General features: G+C 35.6%; 1 protein-coding gene across 4 annotated transcripts in view; it reads left to right on the top strand.

The window, feature by feature from the left end:
- Positions 1-26102, top strand: part of PPP2R5C (protein phosphatase 2 regulatory subunit B'gamma) — a 77576-nt gene that overhangs the window by 33844 nt on the left and 17630 nt on the right. For all 4 annotated transcript variants that reach the window (XM_088149829.1, XM_007433396.3, XM_088149830.1 and 1 more), the window contains 7 exons: positions 8910-9109; positions 11148-11258; positions 12869-12961; positions 13048-13178; positions 19572-19631; positions 20052-20160; positions 25180-25233. In XM_088149829.1, the coding sequence (XP_088005955.1) occupies positions 8910-9109; positions 11148-11258; positions 12869-12961; positions 13048-13178; positions 19572-19631; positions 20052-20160; positions 25180-25233 (758 nt within the window). The remainder of the gene's footprint in view (positions 1-8909; positions 9110-11147; positions 11259-12868; positions 12962-13047; positions 13179-19571; positions 19632-20051; positions 20161-25179; positions 25234-26102) is intronic.

Here is a 26102-nt window from a genome sequence, read left to right as displayed (position 1 = left end):
TGTTTAACTCTGTAAGCTACCCAGAGTCACGTACATGAGATGGGTGGCTATATAAATCAAACAAACTAATAAAATATATATTAGATATTAGATATCCCTCGACTTCTTTTGTGGTATCTCATCAAAGTAATAACTAGTTCTGACCCTGCTTAGCTTCCAAGCCCACATGTGGTCAGCCAGGTGTTCATCAGTTGAGGAGGAATGTCTTTAAAAATTTAGACTGAGTTGCAAGCCTATTAAAATTCTCAGATGATTTTTTTGTCCATGATCTGTTAAATAAGAAATAATGATGACTTTTATTAGATCCTATCTGAAACGTCTATGGTTTTTGCTATTTTTGAACACAATGGCCTAATAACATGTAAAAGTAAGTAGATCCTTCTCAATATTTGTTACTGGGAAACTAAACTTCCAACTTCTTACAATTTTAATATAAGAAATGAAAACACTTTTCTTATTTTATACACCTTATAGTTTCCATTGTTTTATGCCACAGAAACATTTTGAAACAATATTGCCACAAGTTACCGCAAATACAAACATGTCCTTTTTTCCACAAGTTATCCTATGTTTTATTTATTAATAATCTTTTTCCATTTTCATTCATTTAAAAAAATACAAACATCTGGTAATAGCAAGTTAGAATAATGCAGAAATACTTTTTCTAGCTAAATTTATACAAATTAAAAAGAATTCAGTACATTTTAAAATAGGTTTTTGATTAATTTATTGATTCCTGTGTGGAATAAATTGTCCATAAGAGAGAATAGGAGAGCCAGTTTGGTGTAGTGGTTAAGGCACCATTCTAGAAACTGGGAGACTATGAGTTCTAGTGTTGCCTTAGGCACAAAGCCAGCTGGGTGATTTTGGGCCAGTCATGCTCTCTTAGCCGTAGGAAAGAGGCAATGGCAAACCACTTCCGAAATCTTGCCAAGAAAACTTTAGGGACTTGTCCGAGCAGTCTCCAGGAGTCAACAGTGACTTTAAGGCGTGCACATACACACACACACACATAGATTATTTTTATTTACTTATTTAAATGTATTGGCGACCCAGCTCCAGTGAGACCGTCAAATAAAGCACTGGCAGTAGTTACCCAACATTTTTATTTTCTTGAGAAATAATGTGGGATTCAGAGATTCAGGGATTCAAATAATGTGGTAGTAGAGTCAGTGCTGAAGTATAACATTCTACTTTCCTGCATATCAGCTTTTAATTTAAATTTTAAAATATTTAAAATTAATAATAAAAGGTGTAGTAGAGAGCTTCCTGTACACACACATTATGTACTCTCAGCATTACCATGGTTTTGTTAATGAAAAGATCAGAAATCCCTGAGATCTCTGTTTGTACTTCCTTTAGGACATTTCACTAAATTGTGGATAATTTCCATAATGTATATAGTTTTAATTTAATATGCCTATCTTGATCTGAAAGTACGTTAAGGTGGATACTGTTAACAGTTGTTAAATGCCCATTTTTCTTACCATGTATTGAAACTTGATATTCAACTCCCAACAATATATGTTCTGAAAATTTGGATTTTAGAATCAAATAGCAGTATGCTTTGTGGTATATGTTTCATATTCTGGTGGGGATAGGAGTTGGGGAACCACCTGTAATTCCAAGATTATGGGCTAAAATGGAAAGTTGAAAAAGCATCTTAGAAGAAGATAATGAAAAACCACTTCTATAACACTGGCAAGAAAACCACATAACTACTGCAGCCACCTGGAGCTGAACACAACTTGTGGGAATCATTATTTTTCATTTTTTGCAACACATACCGTTCTTTTAAAAGACAGTGCTGGCTCTATCACTGTCTTTTGATGATTAACCTGCAATCCTTACTTAACATAGGACAATGAGGTTTATTCAATATTGTTTACATGGCTCCCCAAAAGAGTTTCTTGTTTCACAACAACTTGATTAGTCTTTCTGTCCTCTTGTCCACTGTTTCATAGTTGGAATTATATCAATAAATAGACGCACCTTTCTTTTTGTCTCCCCCCCCCTTTTTTTAAATTCAGGTCACTTATCTTGATGAAAACTTGCAATGCAATTAGAATGTATTTTTATAATTGGTCCCTTAATATATTATTATTATTAATAATAATAATGTTTGTAATTTATTCACTGTTTTCTATCTTGTTAATACCTGTTTATATTTTCCCTATATTTTAAGCCTGAAGCTTGAACTTGATGTAAATATTATGGTACTTCAAAGAATGTTAAGCATTTATTCAATTTCCATCATTCATTACGATGCAAGAACCTATGATAAGTTGTATTTCAATTTGTAAACAGTCAGGAGTACACAAATTGGAGTACACTTCAGCTCTACAAGGAATAGTCATAGAGGCATCCATGGGGGGTGACAAGGGCAGTCAAACTCATGAAAGAAGCATGACAAAGCAGCCCTTTTGTATGTGTGGTATGATATCACATGCATATCTGAAAGGGTGGGGCTGGTGGCACAATGCTGTTTTTGTCATCCTAACAAAAGCAGTAAATGCTGCAGAGACCGTTGAGTAGTCATTTCTTCAACCCATTTTGCCACCCTTATGGTAATACAATTAATTGGTTAAAGAAAACATTTATTTGTGGAATGATGTTTACAATTTATATTAAATTAATCCATGGGCATCTTGTATACAGATGCTGTATAATATCAGAAGTTATGCTGGGATTGAGCTCAACATGAATTATATTCATTAATAATTGACAGACACGCACAGTAACAAAACATAATGTGCAGTATATCTGATCCACTAGTAATTTATCCATGATTATGTTATATGATTATAATTGGCAAGTGTTTGTCCCTATAGTTTTATACTTCCATAAGCTAGATATGCAAATTGATGTTAGCAATTTATGTTACAAGAATAATACTTGCATAAAAGGAAAGTTTGGAAAGATGCAAAGTCCACTAATTAAAAGTTTTGAAAAATGTAAACTCTTTAAATTCATTTTACATTTCTGTAAAATAAAGTTGAGGACATTGCCTGAACCTAAATTATTTGATCAAACTATATTGAATAAATCACAATTGGTGGGTTCACACAACAAGCTAAGCCAAACCAAATCAACAGTACATTTTAAAGAATGTGTTGATACTAGTTTCTCTTTATATTTAGAGATCTCAGAGCAAGCCAGTTGTCATAAGAATGGTATTCTGTTCATAAATAGCTATCATTTAGCACCTTCTCTGTGATTACCAAGCTCTTTGCTATCAATGGTCTCCTAGTAACACTGACGAAAGCTGCAACTGAATTTCACTTAGCATTGTATCCCTAGTTGGCTGTGCTCCTATGTTAAGTTGATCTCAGTCATTTTAGGCTGCATCAAATATCTAAAATCTGAACAGGTGCAGTAAAAAAAAACTAATTTGTAATTGACTTTTAATTAAATGTTTAGTTGCTTGATAATAATCTTAGAGTGATCTGATACACATTATAGTTCTGTCTTTTATTTATGCTTGAGGCTGTCAGTACAGGAAGTCCATTTTCTGCAAGTTTAAGAAAATATGTTTCTTCAAAACTTTTCATTTCAAGCATACAAAGCACAATAGAATCTTCATGTTTATTTCTGATTAATATATTCTTATATAGTACGTTCTCTCTCATGGCCTACTTAAAACTCTATTCATGGCTTGATTTAAAAGTAATGTAAGGGTGTATTGTAAAAGGTATTTTCTACTTACTAGAGTAAATTAGTAGATTACGTTTGTAAAGTAAAACAATTTATAAATTCAAATTTATGATACAATTTCTATAAACGTCAGTGGTATAAAAATATTTTCTTTAAACTTAGCTTTGAAAAAAAAGAAATAGACCAGAAGGCTTGATAGTTGCCATTTGAGGAAGCTTTTGCAAATGTATTAGTGGTATTTTTTTTTTCTGATTTCTCTTCAAATAAAAGATATTTTCTTGCTGACGTCCAATTTAATCATGATTGTTAACTAAATAAAACCTAAGTAAATGAACTGCATGTTGTGATCTTCAGTTTGTATTTCAAGATGGTATTAAGCTGGGTTGCCATATGCAAGGCAGCAGGTATGTCTGGACAAACAAGACAGTTATGTTCTCCCAAGCCTTGGGATAGAATTGTTGTGGAACCCCTTTTAGTTTTGTTATGCTTGCCTTATGGCTGGGTGTATTGTTCTTCCAGTTGGCCTGAATCTTTTTTTATTCATAACTATATATCTATATTTAATTTGTAAACTGCCCAGAGTCATTGAGGAATTAGACAGACTCAGAATCTGAAAATGTGCTTCAAATTGGAGGAAAAGAATAGAACTCTAACAATGAAAATATGGAATAGACATTAAAGTAGGGGGAGAGTGAGTGCTTCAAAGAATTGTGAGGAATGTGTTTGAGAGTTGAATAAACTCCAAGTTGGACAACAAGCCTCTGAATAACTCTCTTCTTGAAAGCCTGAAATGTTGGACTTTTCCCCCACTTTTTAGTTACCCCCCATTTGGATCTGACAACTCATTACATTCCTTCCAAACACTCGGAGAACATAAGAAGATCCATAATACACCTCCCTAATGGCTACCTGTGTCTGTAGCTGAAGTCAAGGAGCTCATCCCACAATCTTGAAAAACTCCTATAGGTGATTTTATCCCTCCAGAATTACTAAAGGAAAATAAAGATTGGTGGGCCTCAGTGCTGGCTGCTTTATTTACTTATATCAACAGCAGAGCACATTTTCCATCTGAGTGGAATAAAGCCATTGTCATCCCTTTCCATAAGAATGAAGGAAATAGACAGTAACAGACCTATTAGCTTAATACAATAAGCAAGTTATAGTTTTTAAAAACTATTGGATTGGATCCAAAGTGAAAATATTCTTGCTGAGGAGTAGGCGGGATTTAGAGGTGACCATTCAACCTTGGACCATTGTTTGGTCCTACACCATTTAGCTGAAAAATGCATCTCAGCACCCAAAGGCACCCTTTCTGCAGCCTATTTGGATTTCAAATCAGTTTTTGATTTGATTCTAAGAGAGAGGCTATGGGGAAAATTACAGGGATCTTCAATAGATAAAAGATTGCTCCTTTGTATCCAAACTGTTTATTCTAACACCCTGTTGAGAGTCAGATGTTCCCCTGGGGGCATCTTTCTAGAGCTGCTACTACCCAGAGAGGGATTAGGCAAGCATATATTCTAGCACCACTATTTTTCAATCTGTATAATAATTCAATAGTTCAGGCTCTCAAGTCTTCTGTTCTTTACTCTCCAATACTGCAGATTGCACAATTCCAGATTTGTTATATGCAGATGATGTCATAATTTTGTATGCCAGGTGGAAATGAGAAGGGCATTGTGGGCATTGGCTTTCTTTTGCCTAAAAGACAGCTTATAAGAAATGATCAAAAAATAAAAGTATTAGTTTTTTCACAATGCTACTATAAGATGCATAAATGGCAAATTAATGGGACCTCAGTAGAGCAGGTGTGTACTTGTAAATATTTTGGGATGCAATTCTAGGCCACTGTTGCTCAACATAGGAAACACATTTCATTCTTGCAGCCTGCAAGGTCTTTCTTGCTAAGGTTATTTGTCAGCTTTTTTATGTTGTCCAGATTTGTACTTTTACAAAGTTTAATACCTTGGAAGCTGTCCAATTCAAGTTTATGCAACCTATCCTTGCAGTTCCAAAATGCATTAGGAATGCTGCCTTATGGCCAGAGGTGGGTTTGGTTTCTGTGCGTGCCAGACCCTGGTATTATCTCATTATTTTCTAGCTAACATTAACTTTTCCCCTGTGGTCTAGCCTGAGTGGTTCTCAGAGACCATTTTAAATCAACTTGGCTAAAAAGCTAACAGCAAACTTCAGGTCTCTCTTTGGAGACCTTCTGTGCATTAGGATTTGAAAATGTCAGAAGTCATCTTAGGCAGTGTACCTGGGATATTGATTTCTAAACCAGTCTAACTCTACCATCCAATCCCACAGTCTGTAGGTTTTTATCAAATGGATATGTGCCATCATCTTATCTCTCCTTCATACTAGTTCTGAAATTTTACCAGGCCTTCACCATGGCCAGGTTGGACGCACTACCGTCTGCAGTCCAGTGGGAGCTTTATAAAAACATCCCTCTACATCAGCGCATATGCCCATGTAGGGAACAGCTCCATGGAGCTCCTGAGCCACATGTTCCTCTGATGTTCTTTTTACAGGGAATGTCAGATGACATTCATTTATCCCATTCTAAAGAAATACCTGCCAGAGTACAATGCTTATTTGTCACTTCTATCTGTCCAGGACTTTTGTCTTCCCAGGTTGCCCAGTTCTGTACCTCTGTAAGTTCCATTTGTCCCACTTATAACTGCTGATTAGTACTAATCTTAGTGACTTCCATTATTATATTAGTTGGTCGCACAGTCAGCCAGAAGTTTAGACTGGATTTAGCATGTTTGTCCACCTATCGAGTCCTTCCCAAGGACCTGGAATAGGCAGATGTTGTTTAATATATTAAAGGTATTGTTGCAGGATGTAAGCTGTTCCAAGTAAAGCTGCCTTTTGCAATTGACTTATGGTCACCTTGATATATGCTGGGAAAGATTGAAGGCAAAAGGAGAAGAGGACGGCAGAGGATGAGATGGTTAGATAGCATCACTGAAGCAATGAGCATGAAACTGAGCAAACTCAGGGAGGCAGTGAAAGACAGGAAGGCCTGGCACGATATGGTTCATGGGGTCACAAAGAGTCAGACACGACTTAACGACTGAACAACAACAACACCTTGATATAACTTCATGCAATGGAATAAAAGGGAGACTTAAGGAGATTTAAGTTAAAGCTAGCTGTCTGACCATTGATTGATAGATTATGTGCCATCAAGTTTTAGCAACCACATAGATAGAATTTCTCCATGACCATCTGTCCTTAACCTGGTCTTTCGGTCTTCCAACGGTGTACCCATCATGGTTGTAACTGAGTCCATCCACCTTGTTGCTGGTCATCCTCTTTTCCTCTTTCCTTCTATCCTTCCCAGCATCACAGCCTTCTCTAGAGAGCTAGGTCTTCACATAAGGTGTCCAGAGTAGAATAATTTGAGCCTGGTCATTTGTGCCTTGAGTGACAACTCTGTGTTGATTTGTTTGATGATCCAATTCTTTGTTTTCTTGGCTGTCCACAGTATTCTCAGGAATTTTCTCCAAAGGTCTAAAGCATTGATACTGTTCCTATCCTGCTGCTTCAGAGTTCAACTTTTGCTTCCATAGAGTGTCATAGGGAATACCATTGCTTGCATTACAGTATTCTGATCTTTGTAGGTATAGACACATCATGGCATCTGAAAATCTTTTCCAAGTTTGACTGTTACAAAAGCTGTATATTTGCAAGATAAGTAGATATATATGAGCAAAGTTATATCACATCCAGGGGAGGATGTTTCAAAATTGTTTTTGATGTTTTTTGGGGTGTGTGAAAGAGGTGAGATTCACCGGAGTTAAAAGTATTCTAATAGATTGGCCTAATGATAATCAATAGCCATTTACTTGTATCTGGAGTTCCTAAGTGGGCAACTTTTTAAAATTCAATTAACAGAGGATAAAGGTAGATAATTGGGAAATAATCTCACTGATGTTGTTGAAGGAATGGTAATTATTTGCATTCTGCTAAAAAAAATAATGGTGAACTAGATACTTCCTTATAAGGAAGGAAGGAAGGCAGAAAGTGAAAAGAGAGGAGACAGTTAACAGTTGGACAGAGGAAAAAGAGGAAAAGGAAAACATATTTAAGGCACAAGGTGAATATTGATGGCCTTTGGAACAATAACCAGTCATTGTGTAAATATGTTTGTTGATGTAACTCTTTCAAAAGAAACAAATAGTATAGAATATGATCTGTTCATACAATGTTACTTTTAATTAAATTTTAATTATTTATAATGAGCTAGTCCTTTAAGTAAATGAAGAACAAAATATAATTGTCAGAGAATCAGCATGATGTGGTAGCTAAGATCTTGGACTGGAACAGGTGGTTTTAATCCACCTCAGCCATGGAAGCTCACTGGGTGACTTCTCTCTTGGTCCAGATGACCTCCCAGGTTGTCATTGTGTGGAAAAATGGGGGAGCACTGTGTATACCACCTTGAGCTCCTAGATGGATACAAATAGGAGATAAATCTAATAAATAACAACCACCCTCCCCCATCTAAGATACTTGCTACCAGGAAAAGAACCAGTAAGAAAAGAGCTTCGCTCAATATAACAACTCCGTGTTTATGGCGGGGGGGGGGGGGAGAAGGAGATTTGAAAGTACAGTTATTCCCAAATTATACCTCTTTTATCCCAATAAATCTTGTTTTGCCACAGTACTCTCAGGACTGCCCTTGGCAGCCTTGCAACCTTTAAGTCCTCCTTTTTTCTCAAAACAAATGGTACTTTAACATGATGTCTTAATGATGTATGGCAATTAAAACAACAACCCCATTTTTCTCTCACACATGCTTTCTCCCATGTATATAACAGGTACATGATCATCATGGCTGAGCTTCTCTGAAATATTCCCACAGCATTTTGCAGCTGGTTTCAATGAAAATCATAACATTTTGTTCCATATTGTTTTGCTAGCTCTGTCCTTGAGTACTGTCCTCTCTGAGGTAATTTTCACATGCTGAGTTTTGACAGATACATGTAAAAACGGGAAGGGGGGCACCAAATCATGTGTTGGGTGATGTATAATGTAGATGATGAACATTTCATCTATTACTAAATATCAGTGGGAATCAGAGGAGTAAACACAGGGAAAGAGGAGTATGGTGTATATTTATAAGCATTACACATAATGTTAACAGCTGAATTAGTTTGTCTTCAGAAAATCTTGTTGTAATATTCACTGTAATGCAAAGATTTACAAACAGAAGGAGTATAACCATTTTAATTTTTTTTCAGATGTTCCTCCTGCAGAGCAAGAAAAGCTTTTTATTCAGAAATTGCGACAATGTTGTGTCCTTTTCGACTTTGTTTCTGATCCACTAAGTGACCTGAAGTGGAAGGAAGTAAAGCGAGCAGCTTTAAGTGAAATGGTAGAGTACATCACACATAATCGCAATGTAATTACTGAGCCCATTTACCCAGAAGTAGTACACATGGTAAGTTATTTAAATAAACTTGGTGTTTTTTTTTAAAAAAAAATCCTTTCTTTTGAGTACATTCTTCTAAACAGATTTTTATATGTTGTGGGGTTTTTTAACATTTCTGTATCCTGTGCTATAAATATCCACTTTTGTACTAAAATCTCATATGTAAGGATAACAGAAGAGACTTGGCTTTTGGAAGCATATTGGACTATCAGATATGTATTGAATAATTAACTACTAATAATATTTCATGTTCAATTATTAGTATCAGTATGAAGTATGTCACATAAATCGGGGTGATTTATTTTGGTTCTATAGAGCCTGTTGCTAATTTTATTAGGATTTGCATGGTTCATAGATATGTTCTAATTTTGGTATAAATGCAAGTCAGTGTTTAAGCTTATCACTGACTCTCTTCAAATCTACTGTATATTAGGAGAAGTCAAGGATGGGAGACTTGTTTGGAAAATAAATAAATAACATCTGTATTTGGTATTCCAAAGACTGTTAGAACACAGTTTTAAAACCAGCATGGTGGGCATTGAGGTCCCATTTGAGATTACTCTGACCCTAATTCCATGATAGAGAACAACATATCCTGGAAGGTCATTCTTTTCCGTGTTCCCATTCACTACATTTCAGTTTGTGGAGAGACGCTGGAAATCTCTCTGAATATCATACAAATAAGCCTAAATGGGAGTAAATTATGAGTAAAAGAGAGTGTTCTCAACCTTTGAAGACAGACCCCTGAGTTTCAGCTGTCTCTGTCAACAGTCTGAGAGCTACCTTTTGAACAATTTCTGAACAGTTTTGTAGGCAGTCCCATGCAGGACATGTTTAAAGAATTTGGATATCAGAACAACCAGAAATTACTTTGATATTACTATAGCCAGATGCTCTCTGTCTAGAAAGAGTGCAATTGGAATGCTAACCAGGGCTAGCAGAGAAAAGTTCTTCCTACTGCCACCACTTGGGTACACTGGATCCAAAACCATCCTCCTCCTTCTGATTCTTAAATGGACAACATAGTTCAATCCAACCTAGGCTATATACCAGAAGTAGGCAACCTGCAAACCACGTGTAGCATTCAGCCTGCAATTTATGGCCCCTAGAGCATCTCCTGGTCATATTGCCAAAATGTAGTGGCAAAACTAATTCTCAGAAGTGTGACTTTTCTTTGGAGGTGAGATGTTGGAATAAAAAGGTGCAATCCATTCATTCCATCATTAAACTCAGAATAGCTTCAGGATGTTTACTGTCTCCTTGGAATTTGATATACAATAGAAAGTTGATACTAAAACACTGATACACTGCAGTTCAAATCTCAGTAATTCTTATTAAAATTGGGAAAATGGAACAACATCTGCTAGAGATAATTTTTGAAGATTATGGGTCTTGGTCTGCCATTTGCTATCTAATTATCTATTACCTACAAATTCATATTAAGATGAGATTTTCACCAGGGAGTTCCCATAGTTTAGCCTTCTTACACCAACTTCTTAGGACAAAGTGTTGTTTTTAGTAGGTGTTGTTCTGATGAGCACAAGAAGAATTCTTGATATGTAATAGCTTTAGTAGAAAAAGAGACATTTTGTGCAAGAGAATTTGAAACCAATCATTAACAAAAACCATTTATTATTTATTTATTTAGCAAATAGATATAGCAGCCCATCTCACAAAACATGACTCTGGGTGGTGTACAAACAATGCATCACTTCTAGATAAATTATCCTTTTCTTCTAGTTTGTATCCTAAATTGACATTTCAGTTTCATTTTCTTCGAAATGTACTGACATGTTCCTCTTAAGATTATGAGTTGTTTATTTTTTTCTTCCTCCTAATAAACTGGAATTTTTCTGAGAAACTTCTTAATGGAAAAGTGTCTGTATGCAGAGGAAAAACTGCCATATATTTGTATTTGCTTAGCAAATTTGTAAAAAACTGCCATATATTTGTATTTGCTTAGCTGTTTTTTAAGAATATTTGTGCAAGAGCATATTTTAAAAATTGGGGATTTTGTGTACTTTTGCTTAAACAAGTGTGATTTTAGTTTGCAGTTAACATGTTTCGCACACTACCCCCTTCATCCAATCCAACGGGAGCAGAATTTGACCCAGAGGAAGATGAACCAACTTTAGAAGCTGCCTGGCCTCACTTACAGGTACAACTGAAATACATGTTTTCACTTCTGCCTCAGGAATGATAAAATTAGTGCAAAATAAGGGATGAAAATGTTAAATCTGGAGATTGAAATGGATGGCTCATCTGGTTAGGTCTAAAATCTGCATGTTAATGTGTTCTAATATTGCTGTTTCGTTATACAGTTAGAATTAATATTTTAATTAAAATATTCACGTTTTTATGCAATGTTATTGATCTTAATAAGATTTTAGTTTTGAGACATAAGCTTTAAATATAGGTAAGATTCATGGTACCTATGGTTCATTGAACAGAAGGTATAAATGTAATTGTAAACATTCAGATAGTTTTAAATAAAATAATACTTTGGGTTTCATGTCAGACCCACTGATCCTCTTTGATATTCCATGATTAAAAGATCAACCTTATTCCTCTTCCCATCTCATAGTGATGTTTCCCTTTAAACAGGTTTTCCTAATCTGGCATCTTCCAGATTTGTTGAAATTACAATTTCCATAGTTTTTAGGCTTCATAACTAATACCCATTCTAGGTGTGAATTCTGGGATTTCTAATCACAGCATATCTGGCAAGTGTCAGCTTTAAATCTTGAGTGCAGTAAAGTAGTAAATCAGCACCAACTTTAATAGTGATTTACACTTGCAAATTTTCTTAAGATATACTGGAAATCAGGCTGGGAAACCCAACTAGCTTTTAATGTATTGTCGAAGGCTTTCACGGCCGGCATACGATGGCTGGTGTGGGTCTTCCAGGCTGTATGGCCGTGTTCTGGAAGTTTTGTTTCCTAACGTTTCGCCAGCATCTGTGGCCGGCATCTTCAGAGGGCAGGAGCACAGACAGGAGCAGTTCTCTCTGTGCCCAGGATGATGTGACCCTTTTGTGGGTATTTATAGAGATCTGAGGGGAGGGAGTGGGGGGGTTAGGGGGGGTTAGGGGGGGTGGGGGGGTTGGGTTAATGGGTGGCTGCTTGTTTTGGTGTCAGAATATGTGTGTATCTTCCTGGGGGTTAGGCAGGTTTTTTTCTTGCTGGCGAAACATTAGGAAACAAAACTTCCAGAACACAGCCACACAACCCGGAAGACCCACACCAGCCACCAACTAGCTTTTATTTATATATAATTTTTTTAGCCCACATAGAAATTGTTAAAACCAATTCCAACATGGATTATTACAGATACTAAAACATGTATTAACCATAGGTAAGCCAGATAGGGAAAATTTACTTCAGATGGAGAATGTGCATTTTTGTATTCAGCTTCCAACCTTTCATCTACAATTCAGAATAGGTCATTGTATGTTAATTGGCTCAGAACTGCAAACATTGTGAAATTAATATAGTAAATCTTTATTGGGAAATGGAATTGCTCAATTTGTTAGGAACAACTTCCTGCTAAGCCTGAGTGAAATGAATGGTTCAGGATGGTTCATGCCCCGCAAAAAAAGAACTTAGAACATAGGAAGCTGAAACAATTAATCTTGCACATACTCATCTTGATACGATTTTGAGTCTTTCTTGGAAAGTGTTTAAAAACCAGTACTGTCTTAACAGCTTTTCAAAATTCAAGTCGATTTCTGTTGTAAAACTAATTTTTATTTTTGTGGATCTTTTTCAGCTTGTTTATGAATTTTTCTTAAGGTTTTTAGAATCTCCAGATTTCCAACCTAATATAGCTAAGAAATATATTGATCAGAAGTTTGTATTGCAGGTGAGGTTAAAAAAGAATATATCTTCAAACTTTAAGTCCCATTTAATTTGAAATGGATTAAACAAATAAATGTTCATCTCTTGCAGCTTTTAGAGCTTTTTGACAGTGAAGATCCTCGTGAAAGAGATTTTCTTAAGACTACTCTGCACAGAATATATGGAAAATTCTTAGGCCTAAGAGCTTACATCAGGAAGCAAATTAACAACATATTTTATAGGTATGTCTATATTCTGTGCTGATGCTCAGGAGTAGGCAAAGTATTTTAATCAGGTTATAACTTTTTTTTGTAGAAAACAAAAATGTTATTAATATCAAACAAGTATAAAATTCATTAAGTGTCTGCTTTTGTCCCATAGCTAGTAATGTAATTTACATTTCCAAAAGGCAGGCTAAGGTGTTTTGACTTACTTAAAATTAGAGTTTCATGGCTTTTAACAATAACAAATTCCTTGAATATTGTATGACCATATCTTGGCATATGAATTAATAGCAGATTTTTTTTTTAATATACAGCAGATATGTACAGACAGAGAGCATGTAACAGAGTGCTTTACAAATAGTTGTTCTTTCAAAGCTGTAAAACACTGTCTATTTTGTAACGTTTCCCTTTGTACATTTTCCCCATTGCCCAGTTTTCCCAAAAGGGAACATATGGCAGAACCCCTTTAAAGAAAGTAGTGCCAGCTGTGCCACAGCTTTTGCCAATCATCTATAAAAGACGGAAGTACCAGCTGTAGATAGAGTTTATATTCTGTACAAATAGTAACAAATAAACATTTAGAAAAGAAATGGAAATAAGAGTGAAAAAAGTGTTAATCTGTATGAACCAGATTTTGTCTATATACCAGAGACAAAAGTAAAGATTTCCATTGAAAGAAGGAATGTGAGTTGTAATTATGAGAAGAATGCTTGAATGTACAGTATCATCCAATCAATATCCTTGTCTGAAAAAGAGTTGAACTGAAATGGGATATACAAATGACATCATTATTTGCAAGGGTTACATTCTAGTGTACAACTACAGATAATAAGCCTATGATAATTAGGGGGCTAGGTTCGGGAAGACTAATTCTTCATATAAATTACAAGATTTGATTATTAGGACAAAGATAAATCTTTTCAGACTGCAGTGGCTTTATCTACCTGACTGGTTTCAGTACCTTCAAGTGGGTACTATAATACTATATTAAAAGAACTGCTGAAACAAGGGATAATACTTAGAAATTTGACTAAATTTGAAAATCTTATAACACAAAAATTGGAGCATTTGCTGGACTCTATTTACAAATTGTTAGTGAAATATGACTCAAAAACTGAACAAATTAAATACTGTATTAAATGAGTGCAGAATTTAGATTTTTTAATAGATATGCTACAATGGGAATTTCAATGGAAGAACATCAAAATTACATTGAATATCATACTCAGAGAAAACTAGTATAAGATGTTTTATCACTGATATATTGCTACAATTCTGATTGCTAATGAAATAAATGTTAAAAGTTAATTTTTTTTTTAACCTGCAATATTAAACTTTACTAAACTATATATTCCCACAAAGTATTCTGAATTAACTTTATACATGCTAACTACTGTAAGGATACCCTGTGTTTCTTATTGGAAAGGATGTTTGATCCCTTCTGTGGAAGAATGTCTAACCAAGTTGCGGGAGTATGCTTCGACATCCAAAATAACTTTGTTTCTTAAAAGTAAATCTGACAAAGAATTAATTCAATTTGTAAATTATGTATAGATTACAACTTAATATATGAATTTGTACCACATCCAGAATTAGGGTTTCTCTTGACATAGTCTTAATATTTCAGTTTTATAGGATTTCCTTAATCTTTATGATTTGTGCTGATTACTGTTTCTGACATTTATGTTCTGTTTAGAGCTCAACACTGATTTTTAGTTTTTCAAAACAATATACAGTGGTACCTCGGGATACGAACGCCTCTACTAACGAACTTTTTGGGTTACGACCAGCTCCGGCCGCAAAAATTTACCTCGATGTGCGAACTCCGCCTCGGGGTACGGTCATTTTTCCGCCCTGACACGTGGTCCATGGCCGTTCTCCAGCTGCGCCGCGCGACGCCCGGCCGTTCTCCCGCCACGCCGCACGGCGCCTGGCCGTTCTCCTGCTGCGCCGCGCCCGGCCGTTCTCCCGCCACGCCATGCCGCACCCGGCCTTTCTCCCGCCGCACCGCGCAGTGCCCGGCCGTTCTCCCGCTGCACCGCACCCGGCCATTCTCGCGCCGCGCGGCGCCTGGCTGTTCTCCCACCACACCGTGCCGGGCCGTTCTCGTGCCGCGCCGCACCCGGCCTTTCTCCCGTGCCCCCAACCTTTTTCCCACCGCGGTGCCCGGCCGTTCTCCCGCCCCTGACGCCAGAACGGATTAACGGTAATTACATTGAACCTTATGGGAAAATTTGCTTCGGGGTGCGACCAAATTCAGAGGGCGGAACGGATTAACTGGATTTACATTGAACCCTGTAGGGAAATTTGCGTCGGGTTACGACCAACTCGGGATACGCGTAGAGTCACGGAACGCATTAAGTTCGTATGCCGAGGTACCACTGTAGTATTCCCAGTTATTCATCATTAATCGATGAAACCCTGAAAAGCTTTAATAGCCAAGATTATATAACGGTCTTTGGTATATGAAATTTTCTTTTTTGGTTATAGAATTAGAAAAATTCTTAATTAAAACAGCAACTCCTGTAGTAAATTCTGCTGCAGATAAATATCTGATCGATTCAGTGTGTGGCCCACAAATGTTTCCATAAAGGAGAAGATGCTATTTTTGCAGCAATAACAAAAAACCTACTTAGGCTTCAATTTCTAAAAAAAATCTTTTTCTTCTTTGATACACACCCCTCAGATCTTAACATTGCATGAAAGAAATAACATTGTTCAAAATAATGAAAAGATTCAAGATGATCTGGGATCAAAGCAAAGAAAAAAATAACTATATTCAGTGAGCCAAAGCATACTTATGTATGTTAAAAATAAAAAATAAAAATAAAAATAAGAAGCATTGAATCCATAGCCATAAAAATAAAGGGAAAATTCTAAAAGGCGAAAGAAATATAATAAACTAAGCCAAAAATTCTGGACAAGGTGAACTTATGTTAATTGCAGTTCATTTTCTCTTGCTCTTTGAGCTGGTCAAAAACTATAATTGCTGCTTGTTAAAAAATAATTGGTAAACAAAAATATTACTTACATCTTCTACTGAGTTTTGAACTTTGGGGAAGAAATATGCCTCATAAGCAAAAGAAAATAGATTTCCCATCCCGCTTCTATCTTGCCTGTCAAGGAGGAATTGCCCCTGAGTAACATTAACTTCTCGCTTGTGGCTCTTAAAAGGCTAATTATTCCTGAGGAACTTGCTCCATCTGAAGAGGCTATTGGTGCAGCTGACAGATTATGATCTGTGTGGTTCACATATAGCTATGCTAACTCCAGAGCTTCCATCTGTGAGGTATCAAACATTGAGCTATTCTTTTAATGCAGTCTATAAGCAGAAACTCCACAAGAACAAGAACACGTCTTTATTCGGTCAATGACCAGCAAATTTAAGAGAACAATGACAGAGTAAAACTTATTGATAGAATAATATACTAAAAGACAGATCACATAATAATATTACATTCACTCCTCTATAACCATATTATTATATTAATTACCCAAGTAATAATAAGTTTAAAAACTAAAAATTATGACTTTGAGTAAATATACCCCTAGCAACTTACCAATATCGATCCAAAAGTGATATTAAAAGTAAAAATAAAAGTGATCTTCTTAAACCAATTACTTCTTTAGCTGTTTTTGCCTTATATTCATTGCAGCAACACAAAATTTAGCTACTACACAGGTAATAGCAGGTTTTATATCCTGGAGAAGAATGATTCAGATAAAATTTGTCTGGTTTCCCTGGGAATTTATCTATTGGGGTGAAATATAAATAGAGCTTATGTCCCTGTAAAATTTGCAATGTAATAAAATGTGTGAGATGTTTTCTACTTACTTATCACCACATGGACAGATGTGCTCCACTATGGGGATTTTTATTATACCTACCTTGAAGTAGTGCTAATGGAAGGATGTTGTATCTAGCTTTTAAAAAAGCTATTCTCAACTTGGAGGAAGTTAGAGTTTGTAAATACCATGCTGGTTCCCATATACCCTGTTTATCCACATTCTATCATGTTGGGACAGCCTGTTAACTTCAATTTGGAACTCTACATCCCTTATTCTTTGAATAGTTAAATACCTGGCTTGATCATAGCCCATTGATATCAGAGATGGAAGAAAGGGCCCATATGAAACCAACTTATGGTCCACTGCCTGTTTCCACGAAGAAGAATTATATATTAAAACTAAGGGAGTTAGTCCAGCTGGGAAGAATTGTATTTTAAGTCAGTAAATTATCATCAGAAACTGTACAAAATATGTGCTTAACACTGGTATACTCCAACAAAAGTTAATTCCCAGTAGAAGAAAATAAAAAAGATTCAGAAAAATTCTAACTGAATTTCATGAGAACAGAATTTTTTTTAAAAATGGGGGAAAAAACGTATTCTTAGGAGTTGGCATGCTAGGATGAGCCTATACAGATCCAAGACCATTTATGCAGGAAGAAGTTCAGAGTTTTGTATCTTCCATATATTGTTGATGAGAAGCTTTTTGTGGCCATTACAGAGAAATATCTTTATGAATCAATTTCAACTCTGTTGGAATTTATGCAATATACCAGGTATCATCAAGATTTCAGTCTTACCACAAGTCCAAGTATAATAAAGTTCCTTAGGAGGACCATAATGCCTTGCAGCTCTCCAGACAATCAAAACTGCTGGAATATGCAGGTGAAAACCTAATACTCTTGCATGATTTGCCTTCCAAAATAGTCAGCAAGTATAAAGAATTTAATCAGATTTGTGAGACAGCCAAACAACATGGAATAAAGACCTTTTTCTTTATCCTTTGATTTTTTTTGTTTGTCTTTCGTGGAAACTCGCATTAACTTAATGTGGCTGCCAAATATTTAAAGATCAGATTTGAAATTCATTCTGATATCAAAATACAATAGGAGACCTCCCAGTGATTGTGCGAATATCAAGACTCCCCTCCCCCCCAATCTATTTTAAAGTAGATAATCTCTTCAGTTTAGGGGAAGAGAAGTTAAAGATGTTTCCAGTGATTGTAGTTTTAAAGGGTTTTTCCCCCTTTTTTAGGAATTAAATTGTAGTTCTGTGAAGCCCAACTACAATCTATGAAGGCTTACTTTCCTTAATCATGGATCCAGATGTCTGCTTCTGGACCTATATACAAAGAGAAGATGGAAGCAGCTATAAAATTGGTCCATTCCTACTATAGTGTCTGTGCTTCTCCTACTTTTAAGTTTGTTTTTTTAAAACAAAAACAAAAAACAAAAACCATGCAATATCAGCCAGTCAGGTACACAGCTGTTCATGCTATGAGGGCATATAGTACATGTTTTATTTTTTGAAAGAGGATGAACAGCTAATCATATTACTTTTGTTCTCTCTATGCTCACTTAACTTTCATCTAACTTAAGATGCTAATTTTATTACCTTTAGAGCCTTGAAGGTCAGGGCATAACACACTTGCATATATTTTTTTTCTGTTCAAAGTAGTAACTCAAGCCTATTTTGTAATTCTTTAAAATTTCCTAATAGGACAAGATCCATTTCCATATAATGCCTCTTCTTTGTACCTCTGTAATAGTGATATCTCCCACACTGGTTCTGTTCTTAGCCTTCATCATCAAGTGGAATTTGATTAAAAATAATTTTATTTTTTTTAATTTCAAGCACTGAGAATGAAGCTTAATTTCTTCCATTTAGATTTTTTAAATATTGTTCATTATTTCTATTAATGTTTTTTTTTATTTTATTTTTTTCTTATGTACTTTGAATGCCCTGAAAAAAGCAGCCAGTCCTTCAATTATCTCTTCAAAAGATATTATAACATTTTTATTTACTATATCTATACATTTAGCATACCATTTGGTAATAGGCAATTGTATTCTGGTACACCAGAATCTCTTTCCATTAATGTTATGAATACCACAAGTCTTTGATTGCCAATCTAGAAATAGGATCCATTGGGTTCAGAGTGCTTTCCTTCAAAGCAAATTGGTACTGGATTATAATCTAAATTCTCTACTAACTTCTGTTCCATTCTAGTCAGACAAGTTTTTAAAATCCAGTTTATTGATACCCCTTTTTTCTGTTAATTTAAGATGATCACACCTAACACTATGTATATTTTTCTGATACCTTTCCCTTTGTTATTTCAATAAGTAACAAAGATACAATGCGTGTTTGCAGAATCTTAATATTGGTTATTCATATAAAATGTTTATGTTTATGTACAGTATACCACAAATTTCCATAGCTCTCCTCAATTATATGTAAAAAAAATGCAAATTTCAATTTAATAAGAATTCTGCATTTACAAATATACACACTATGGTTTTAAATTGATGAAAGTGAGTTGTGACTGTGCCTTTCATCCAATTTGAACTAAGCATATTGTTGAATAAATTTCACCTTGATGATAATGAATTTGCTTTCTCAGGTTTATTTATGAGACAGAACATCACAATGGCATAGCAGAATTACTGGAAATATTGGGAAGGTAAACTGCCTAATAGTTATGCTTCATAATAAATACTATTGTTTGAGCTAAAACTTACTGAGTTTCAAAAAGAATAACAATGGATCTTGAACTGAACAAAACAGTAAACATTTTGTGCAGCTTCTCTCAGTTATAACTGAAAAAGTCTGTCACTGAAATTGATAGAATGATAGCAAAAATGGGGTAGTGCTTTGCTATTACAGAAATTTGGGAAATAATTCCTACATACAAAATAATACTAATCTAATTATTGTTTTTATTGGTATTTGTACTTAGATAATTCAGAAGTCCAACAAAAAACTTGAATGAAAGCACAGCTTAGAACTAATGGAAGAATAATGCTTATCTTTAAAAAAAAGTAAATTAAAATGCAGTAATATGATAGATTTTCCAATTCTAAAACACTTTTTTCTTCTTCAGTATAATCAATGGATTTGCCTTACCATTAAAAGAAGAGCACAAAATTTTCCTTCTCAAGGTATTACTACCTTTGCACAAAGTAAAATCACTCAGTGTCTACCATCCACAGGTAAATAGTTTGATGTGTAAATGTTGTTTTCAGGTTATTGATAACTTACAAAACTGCAGCATTTAATTAGGAAAATATGAAATGAAGAAAATGTTTTTTTTTAATTTTGAAAGCTTTGTGGTGCTGTTATTTCTCATCATGTTCTTTTGATTTAATTGAATGTTAAACTGCTTTGTTTAGGTTGAATATTTATTTTAATTTTAATTTCAAGCATTTTTAAGCTTTCTCAAAAAAAAGCTAAAATAAATGTATATGCACTTCTTGGATAAGTATAAAAATGCTTCTTTGTAGATATTTCTTTGGATATTTTGTCTATCCTCAATCTACAATAAATAACAGGCATGGCATTTTTCTAACAGGAAGCAAAATGATGTATGTTCTTTTTCTACAGACGCAATAAGCCATCTGGAGAATCTCAGTTCTTATTTGAGTAACACTATAGATTATTACTGCTTCATTGGGGAAGCAGTAATCCAGCTGCCTATTCTGGATGGATCCAAATTCAGATAAACTGTATAATATACAGTAACCTATCTAGTTTTAGCCTGTATTTTGTATCATTTGCCATTAGCCTTTCTATTCATTTATTAATTCAAATAACAATTTATGAAAAGATTAACAAGGGAGAGTGGCTCAGAGATTTAATTTAGAAAAATGAGAATTATGGAATTGCTGGCTTATTTCTTTATAATCATGCAATGGACTTCTATCACTTCAAGTGAGGTGACTATAGCACAAATTGTTCAGGCCTTTCATTCAATATTTTTATAATTATTAACCCTTTATTGCAAAAGAATTCTGAATATATCTGCAACTCATTATTTTATTTTATAATATTTGTCAAATCAATGAATGCCTTGGGTAGAGAACAACAAGCAAGGATAAAACAGAAAACAGCAATAATCAGAATATTAAAAATGCAATACACATAAATACCAAGATGGATGTCCAAAATCCATTTGGGCTGAAGGCTCATTGGAATAATATAAGTTTTTACTGCCTTGAGAAATGTGAGGAGAGAAGGGGCTAAATGTACCTTTGGCTGTATCTAAACTCATACAGGTAGTCCTCATTTAGTGACTGCCTTGGACAGAGACCACCATTACAATAGTGATGAAAAGGTACCTTTGCACCCAATGCCCTCTTTTATGACTTAACATGTCTGTAAAACAAAGGAAAGCTAAAGTAAGATCATAAGCATAGTCACAATTTCACTTAGCGACCAGTTTGCTTAACTACCAAGTTTGTGGGCCCAATTGTGGTTGCTAAACAAGGACTAGCTGTAGAATGTAATTCAAATTGTAACTTGCGAAGATACAAAGATGTTGGTTCTCTACTCCACTAGATGAAGCTGTTCCATACAACTTCATCTAGTGGAGTAGAGAAACCAACATCTTTGTATGTTCGCAGGTTACAATTTAGGGTGTAGGGCCTCGCCAGATGGCACTCCATAATAGATGGGACCCAGCCTCTCCTGCTGGATCTAATGGAACAGGTAGACATAATCAGGGAAAAGCTGTCTTTCAAATAACTTGGCCCCATGCCATAAGGATATTCTCAAGTCTTAGTTGATTTTGAGCAGTATAGTTTTGAATTATCATTTATTGGATCCAATGTTTACATCAGCCAGCCATGCTGTTTCTAGGTATATCCTTCACCTCATTTTTTTCTTCCTCCAAAATTCACTCTTCACTGGGCTATTTTCAGGGTTTTTTTCCTCTTGACTTTTTTTGTGGGGGGGAGGGTACAGTATTTTTACAAACCCTAATACCGCTTTCTTCTGTATAGATGGATGGACACGATTAATCTATGTAATATTTGTAGAATGATTTCACTATTGGATCACAAAATTTATTGTAAAATGTAAATATGCATATATTTACATAAAATGAAGAATGTGAAAATGGTTGATCACTGTTATGGTTAAAATATATTCTGTAAAAGTTTGCAGACCTGCATTTAGCGGGCATGTATTTTAAAGAGTGGGAGTGAAAAAGGAAGGATCAGGAGAAACATTTGATTTACTGGGTCTCATTTTCCTGACATACTTCAAGCAAGGACAGCAAATATACTAGCCTTGGAGATGATGATTTACTTTGTTTTCCATTGAAATCAATGGCTAGTAATTTTTAAAAAAATATTTTACTCTCTACTTGTGATTTCTATGAGTTCAGAAAGGCATAGAAAGTGGCAACTCTTCTGCCGCAGATTCTTTCCACTTCAGCATCCTTAGATTTGGTCTACCCATGTTCTAAGGTTTTAGTATGATTTGTTATTTTGTGTGAATGTGCACTGCAGTATAATATAATACCTCAGGATAACCTGATGAAATAGATAACATAAGTATAGAAGATACTTGGAAAGATACTTTATTTTACCTGAATGTGAAAACTAAACTTCTCAATTCCAGCTTTAATTGCCATAGTTAGTGCAACTGCAGTAATTGAAACGCCCAGAATCAACAATGAGTTCAGTTGTTGAGATCTGAGAATGTGAACAAAGTGCTTGGTTATGTTCAGCCAACTACAGTGGTACCTCGGGATACGAACTTAATCCGTTCCGTGACTCTGGGCGTATCCCGAGTTGGTCGTAACCCGACACAAATTTCCCCATAGGGTTCAATGTAAATCCGGTTAATCCGTTCCGCCCTCTGAATTTGGTCTCACCCCGAAGCAAATTTTCCCATAAGGTTCAATGTAATTACCGTTAATCCGTTCTGGCGTCCGCAGACCACGCGTCAGGGGCGGGAAAATGGCCGTACCCCGAGGCGGAGTTCGCACATCGAGATAAATTTTTCCGGCCGGAGCTGGTCGTAACTCGAAAAGTTCATTAGTAGAGGCGTTCGTATCCCGAGGTACCACTGTATTTGTATGCAAGGGTGCATATACAGTGGGGCAAAAAAGTATTTAGTCAGCCACCAATTGTGCAAGTTCTCCCACTTAAAAAGATGAGAGAGGCCTGTAATTTTCATCATAGGTATACCTCAACTATGAGAGACAAAATGGGGGAAAAAATCCAGAAAATCACATTGTCTGATTTTTAAAGAATTTATTTGCAAATCATGGTGGAAAATAAGTATTTGGTCAATATCAAAAGTTCATCTCAATACTTTGTTATATATCCTTTGTTGGCAATGACAGAGGTCAAACGTTTTCTGTAAGTCTTCACAAGGTTTTCACACACTGTTGCTGGTATTTTGGCCCATTCCTCCATGCAGATCTCCTCTAGAGCAGTGATGTTTTGGGGCTGTCGCTGGGCAACACGGACTTTCAACTCCCTCCAAAGGTTTTCCATGGGGTTGAGATCTGGAGACTGGTAGGCCACTCCAGGACCTTGAAATGCTTCTTACGAAGCCACTCCTTCGTTGCCCGGGCAGTGTGTTTGGGATCATTGTCATGCTGAAAGACCCAGCCACGTTTCATCTTCAATGCCCTTGCTGATGGAAGGAGGTGTTCACTCAAAATCTCACGATACATGGCCCCATTCATTCTTTCCTTTACATGGATCAGTTGTCCTGGTCCCTTTGCAGAAAAACAGCCCCAAAGCATGATGTTTCCACCCCCATGCTTCACAGTAGGTATGGTGTTCTTTGGATGCAACTCAGCATTCTCTCTCCTCCAAACACAACGAGTTGAGTTTAGACCAAAACATTCTACTTTGGTTTTATCTGACCATATGACATTCTCCCAATCCTCTTCTGGATCATCCAAATGCTCTCTAGCAAACTTCAGACAGGCCCGGACATGTACTGGCTTAAGCAGGGGGACACGTCTGGCACTGCAGGATTTGGGTCCCTGGCGGCGTAGTGTGTTACTGATGGTAGCCTTTGTTACTTTGGTCCCAGCTCTCTGCAGGTCATTCACTAGGTCCCCCCGTGTGGTTCTGGGATTTTTGCTCACCGTTCTTGTGATCATTTTGACCCCACGGGGTGAGATCTTGCGTGGAACCCCAGATCGAGGGAGATTATCAATGGTCTTGTATGTCTTCCATTTTCTAATTATTGCTCCCACAGTTGATTTCTTCACACCAAGCTGCTTGCCTATTGCAGATTCAGTCTTCCTAGCCTGGTGCAGGTCTACAATTTTGTTTCTGGTGTCCTTCAACAGCTCTTTGGTCTTGGCCATAGTGGAGTTTGGAGTGTGACTGTTTGAGGTTGTGGACAGGTGTCTTTTATACTGATAACAAGGTCAAACAGGTGCCATTACTACAGGTAACGAGTGGAGGACAAAGGAGCCTCTTAAAGAAGTAGTTACAGGTCTGTGAGAGCCAGACATCTTGCTTGTTTGTAGGTGACCAAATACTTATTTTCCACCATGATTTGCAAATAAATTCTTTAAAAATCAGACAATGTGATTTTCTGGATTTTTTTTCTCATTTTGTCTCTCATAGTTGAGGTATACCTATGATGAAAATTACAGGCCTCTCTCATCTTTTTAAGTGGGAGAACTTGCACAATTGGTGGCTGACTAAATACTTTTTTGCCCCACTGTACTTTCTGGATTCATTTGATCTTTGAGTGCTAGGCTATGCCCACAATCCCAAATATAGAGCAGGCCATGCCAAATAATTATTTGAGTGAATTGGCATCACCACATGAGCAAGGTTTCTTACTTGACTATCATTATCTGGGGCCTCATCAGTGTTACTTGGGAGAACCTATGCAGTCATGGTGCCCAATCTGTGGATGGAACTTCCAGGTAGAGTTTATCTGTAACCTGCATTACTTTTTTAATACCAAGTCATCTTTTATTTTTCCCAAGCATTTTTAAGAATGGTTAACTGGTAGTGATTTTAGATTTTTTTTCCACTGTTGATTTTACTTTTATTTTTCAGATATTACTTTATTATCTTTTTCAAAGTTTCACTAAAAAACTTCCCTGAAATTCAGATCTCTTTTTTGGTGATATTTTGGGTTTGAAATTCTGTTTCTTTCATTCATCTTGATAAACATTCTATACTAACAAGTTAGATTTCTGTTGAACTGCAACCTAATAGTATTGTTATATTCTCTCAATTTAGCTGGCATACTGCGTAGTTCAGTTTTTAGAAAAGGACAGCACACTTACTGAGCCAGTAAGTTTTGTTTCTTTTCTTCTTTTTAAAAATATTTTGTAAGTATTTAAACAGTGTATTTTTAAAATTGTGATCTGATTACTTCAGCACCAGCAACAGATAATTTGTATAGTGCACTGTTCATATCATGTGTTCGGAATGATACAACTTGAAGAACTTAAATTGAAAGATAAGGTGCCTTTAAAAATGAGTTAAAATTGGACAGTTTGCAGGCATTCAGTACACAGAATATCTGTATATATAATTCTGGCTTTAATCTACTACTATAAAAGTAGTCACATTAACTAGTTGTTTCTGCAAAATAGATACACACCATTCCTTTTTTAATCCTTTTTCTGGATTGCATTGCTTCAGTACAAAATGGAAATAATAAAGGCAAGCAGAATAATATATTTTATTATTTTATAATATATCTATACGTGTATTTACCTTAACGAAGTTTCACATTGTTTTAGATCATGAAAATATGAACTATAAATTGAATTGTTTTCTTCATCTCTTATGAAGCACATCACTGACAGCTCTAAACGGCAACATAACCTACTTAGCAGCAGTAATGCTTTATTCTTTGTTTTTGTTGTTTATGTTTCTATGTGGGAGCTATGTGGTTGTTGTAATTATTTTTATGATTGGTTTTTACCTCACTGTGAATGTTTTAAGTCTTGTTTATATAGCCTGTAAGCCACCAAGTGTCATTTGAATTATTAATTATTAATTAATTAATGGTTTTCAGTGCTATGCTATTTGGAGATTTAAGAAAAATTAATAATAGACATTTTAATCTCCAGAAGCCTCAATGACTATGCTATGTTTCTCCTAACTGGCTTGGCTTTATTTTCTGCACATATACAGAAAAAGTTCTAAATGAG

Source organism: Python bivittatus, unplaced genomic scaffold (genome assembly GCF_059951505.1).
Source record: "Python bivittatus isolate LINGU-HERP-01145 unplaced genomic scaffold, Pbiv_v1 ctg000580_np1212, whole genome shotgun sequence".
Classification (NCBI taxonomy): domain Eukaryota; kingdom Metazoa; phylum Chordata; class Lepidosauria; order Squamata; family Pythonidae; genus Python; species Python bivittatus.
This window is presented reverse-complemented; position numbering and strand designations above follow the sequence as displayed.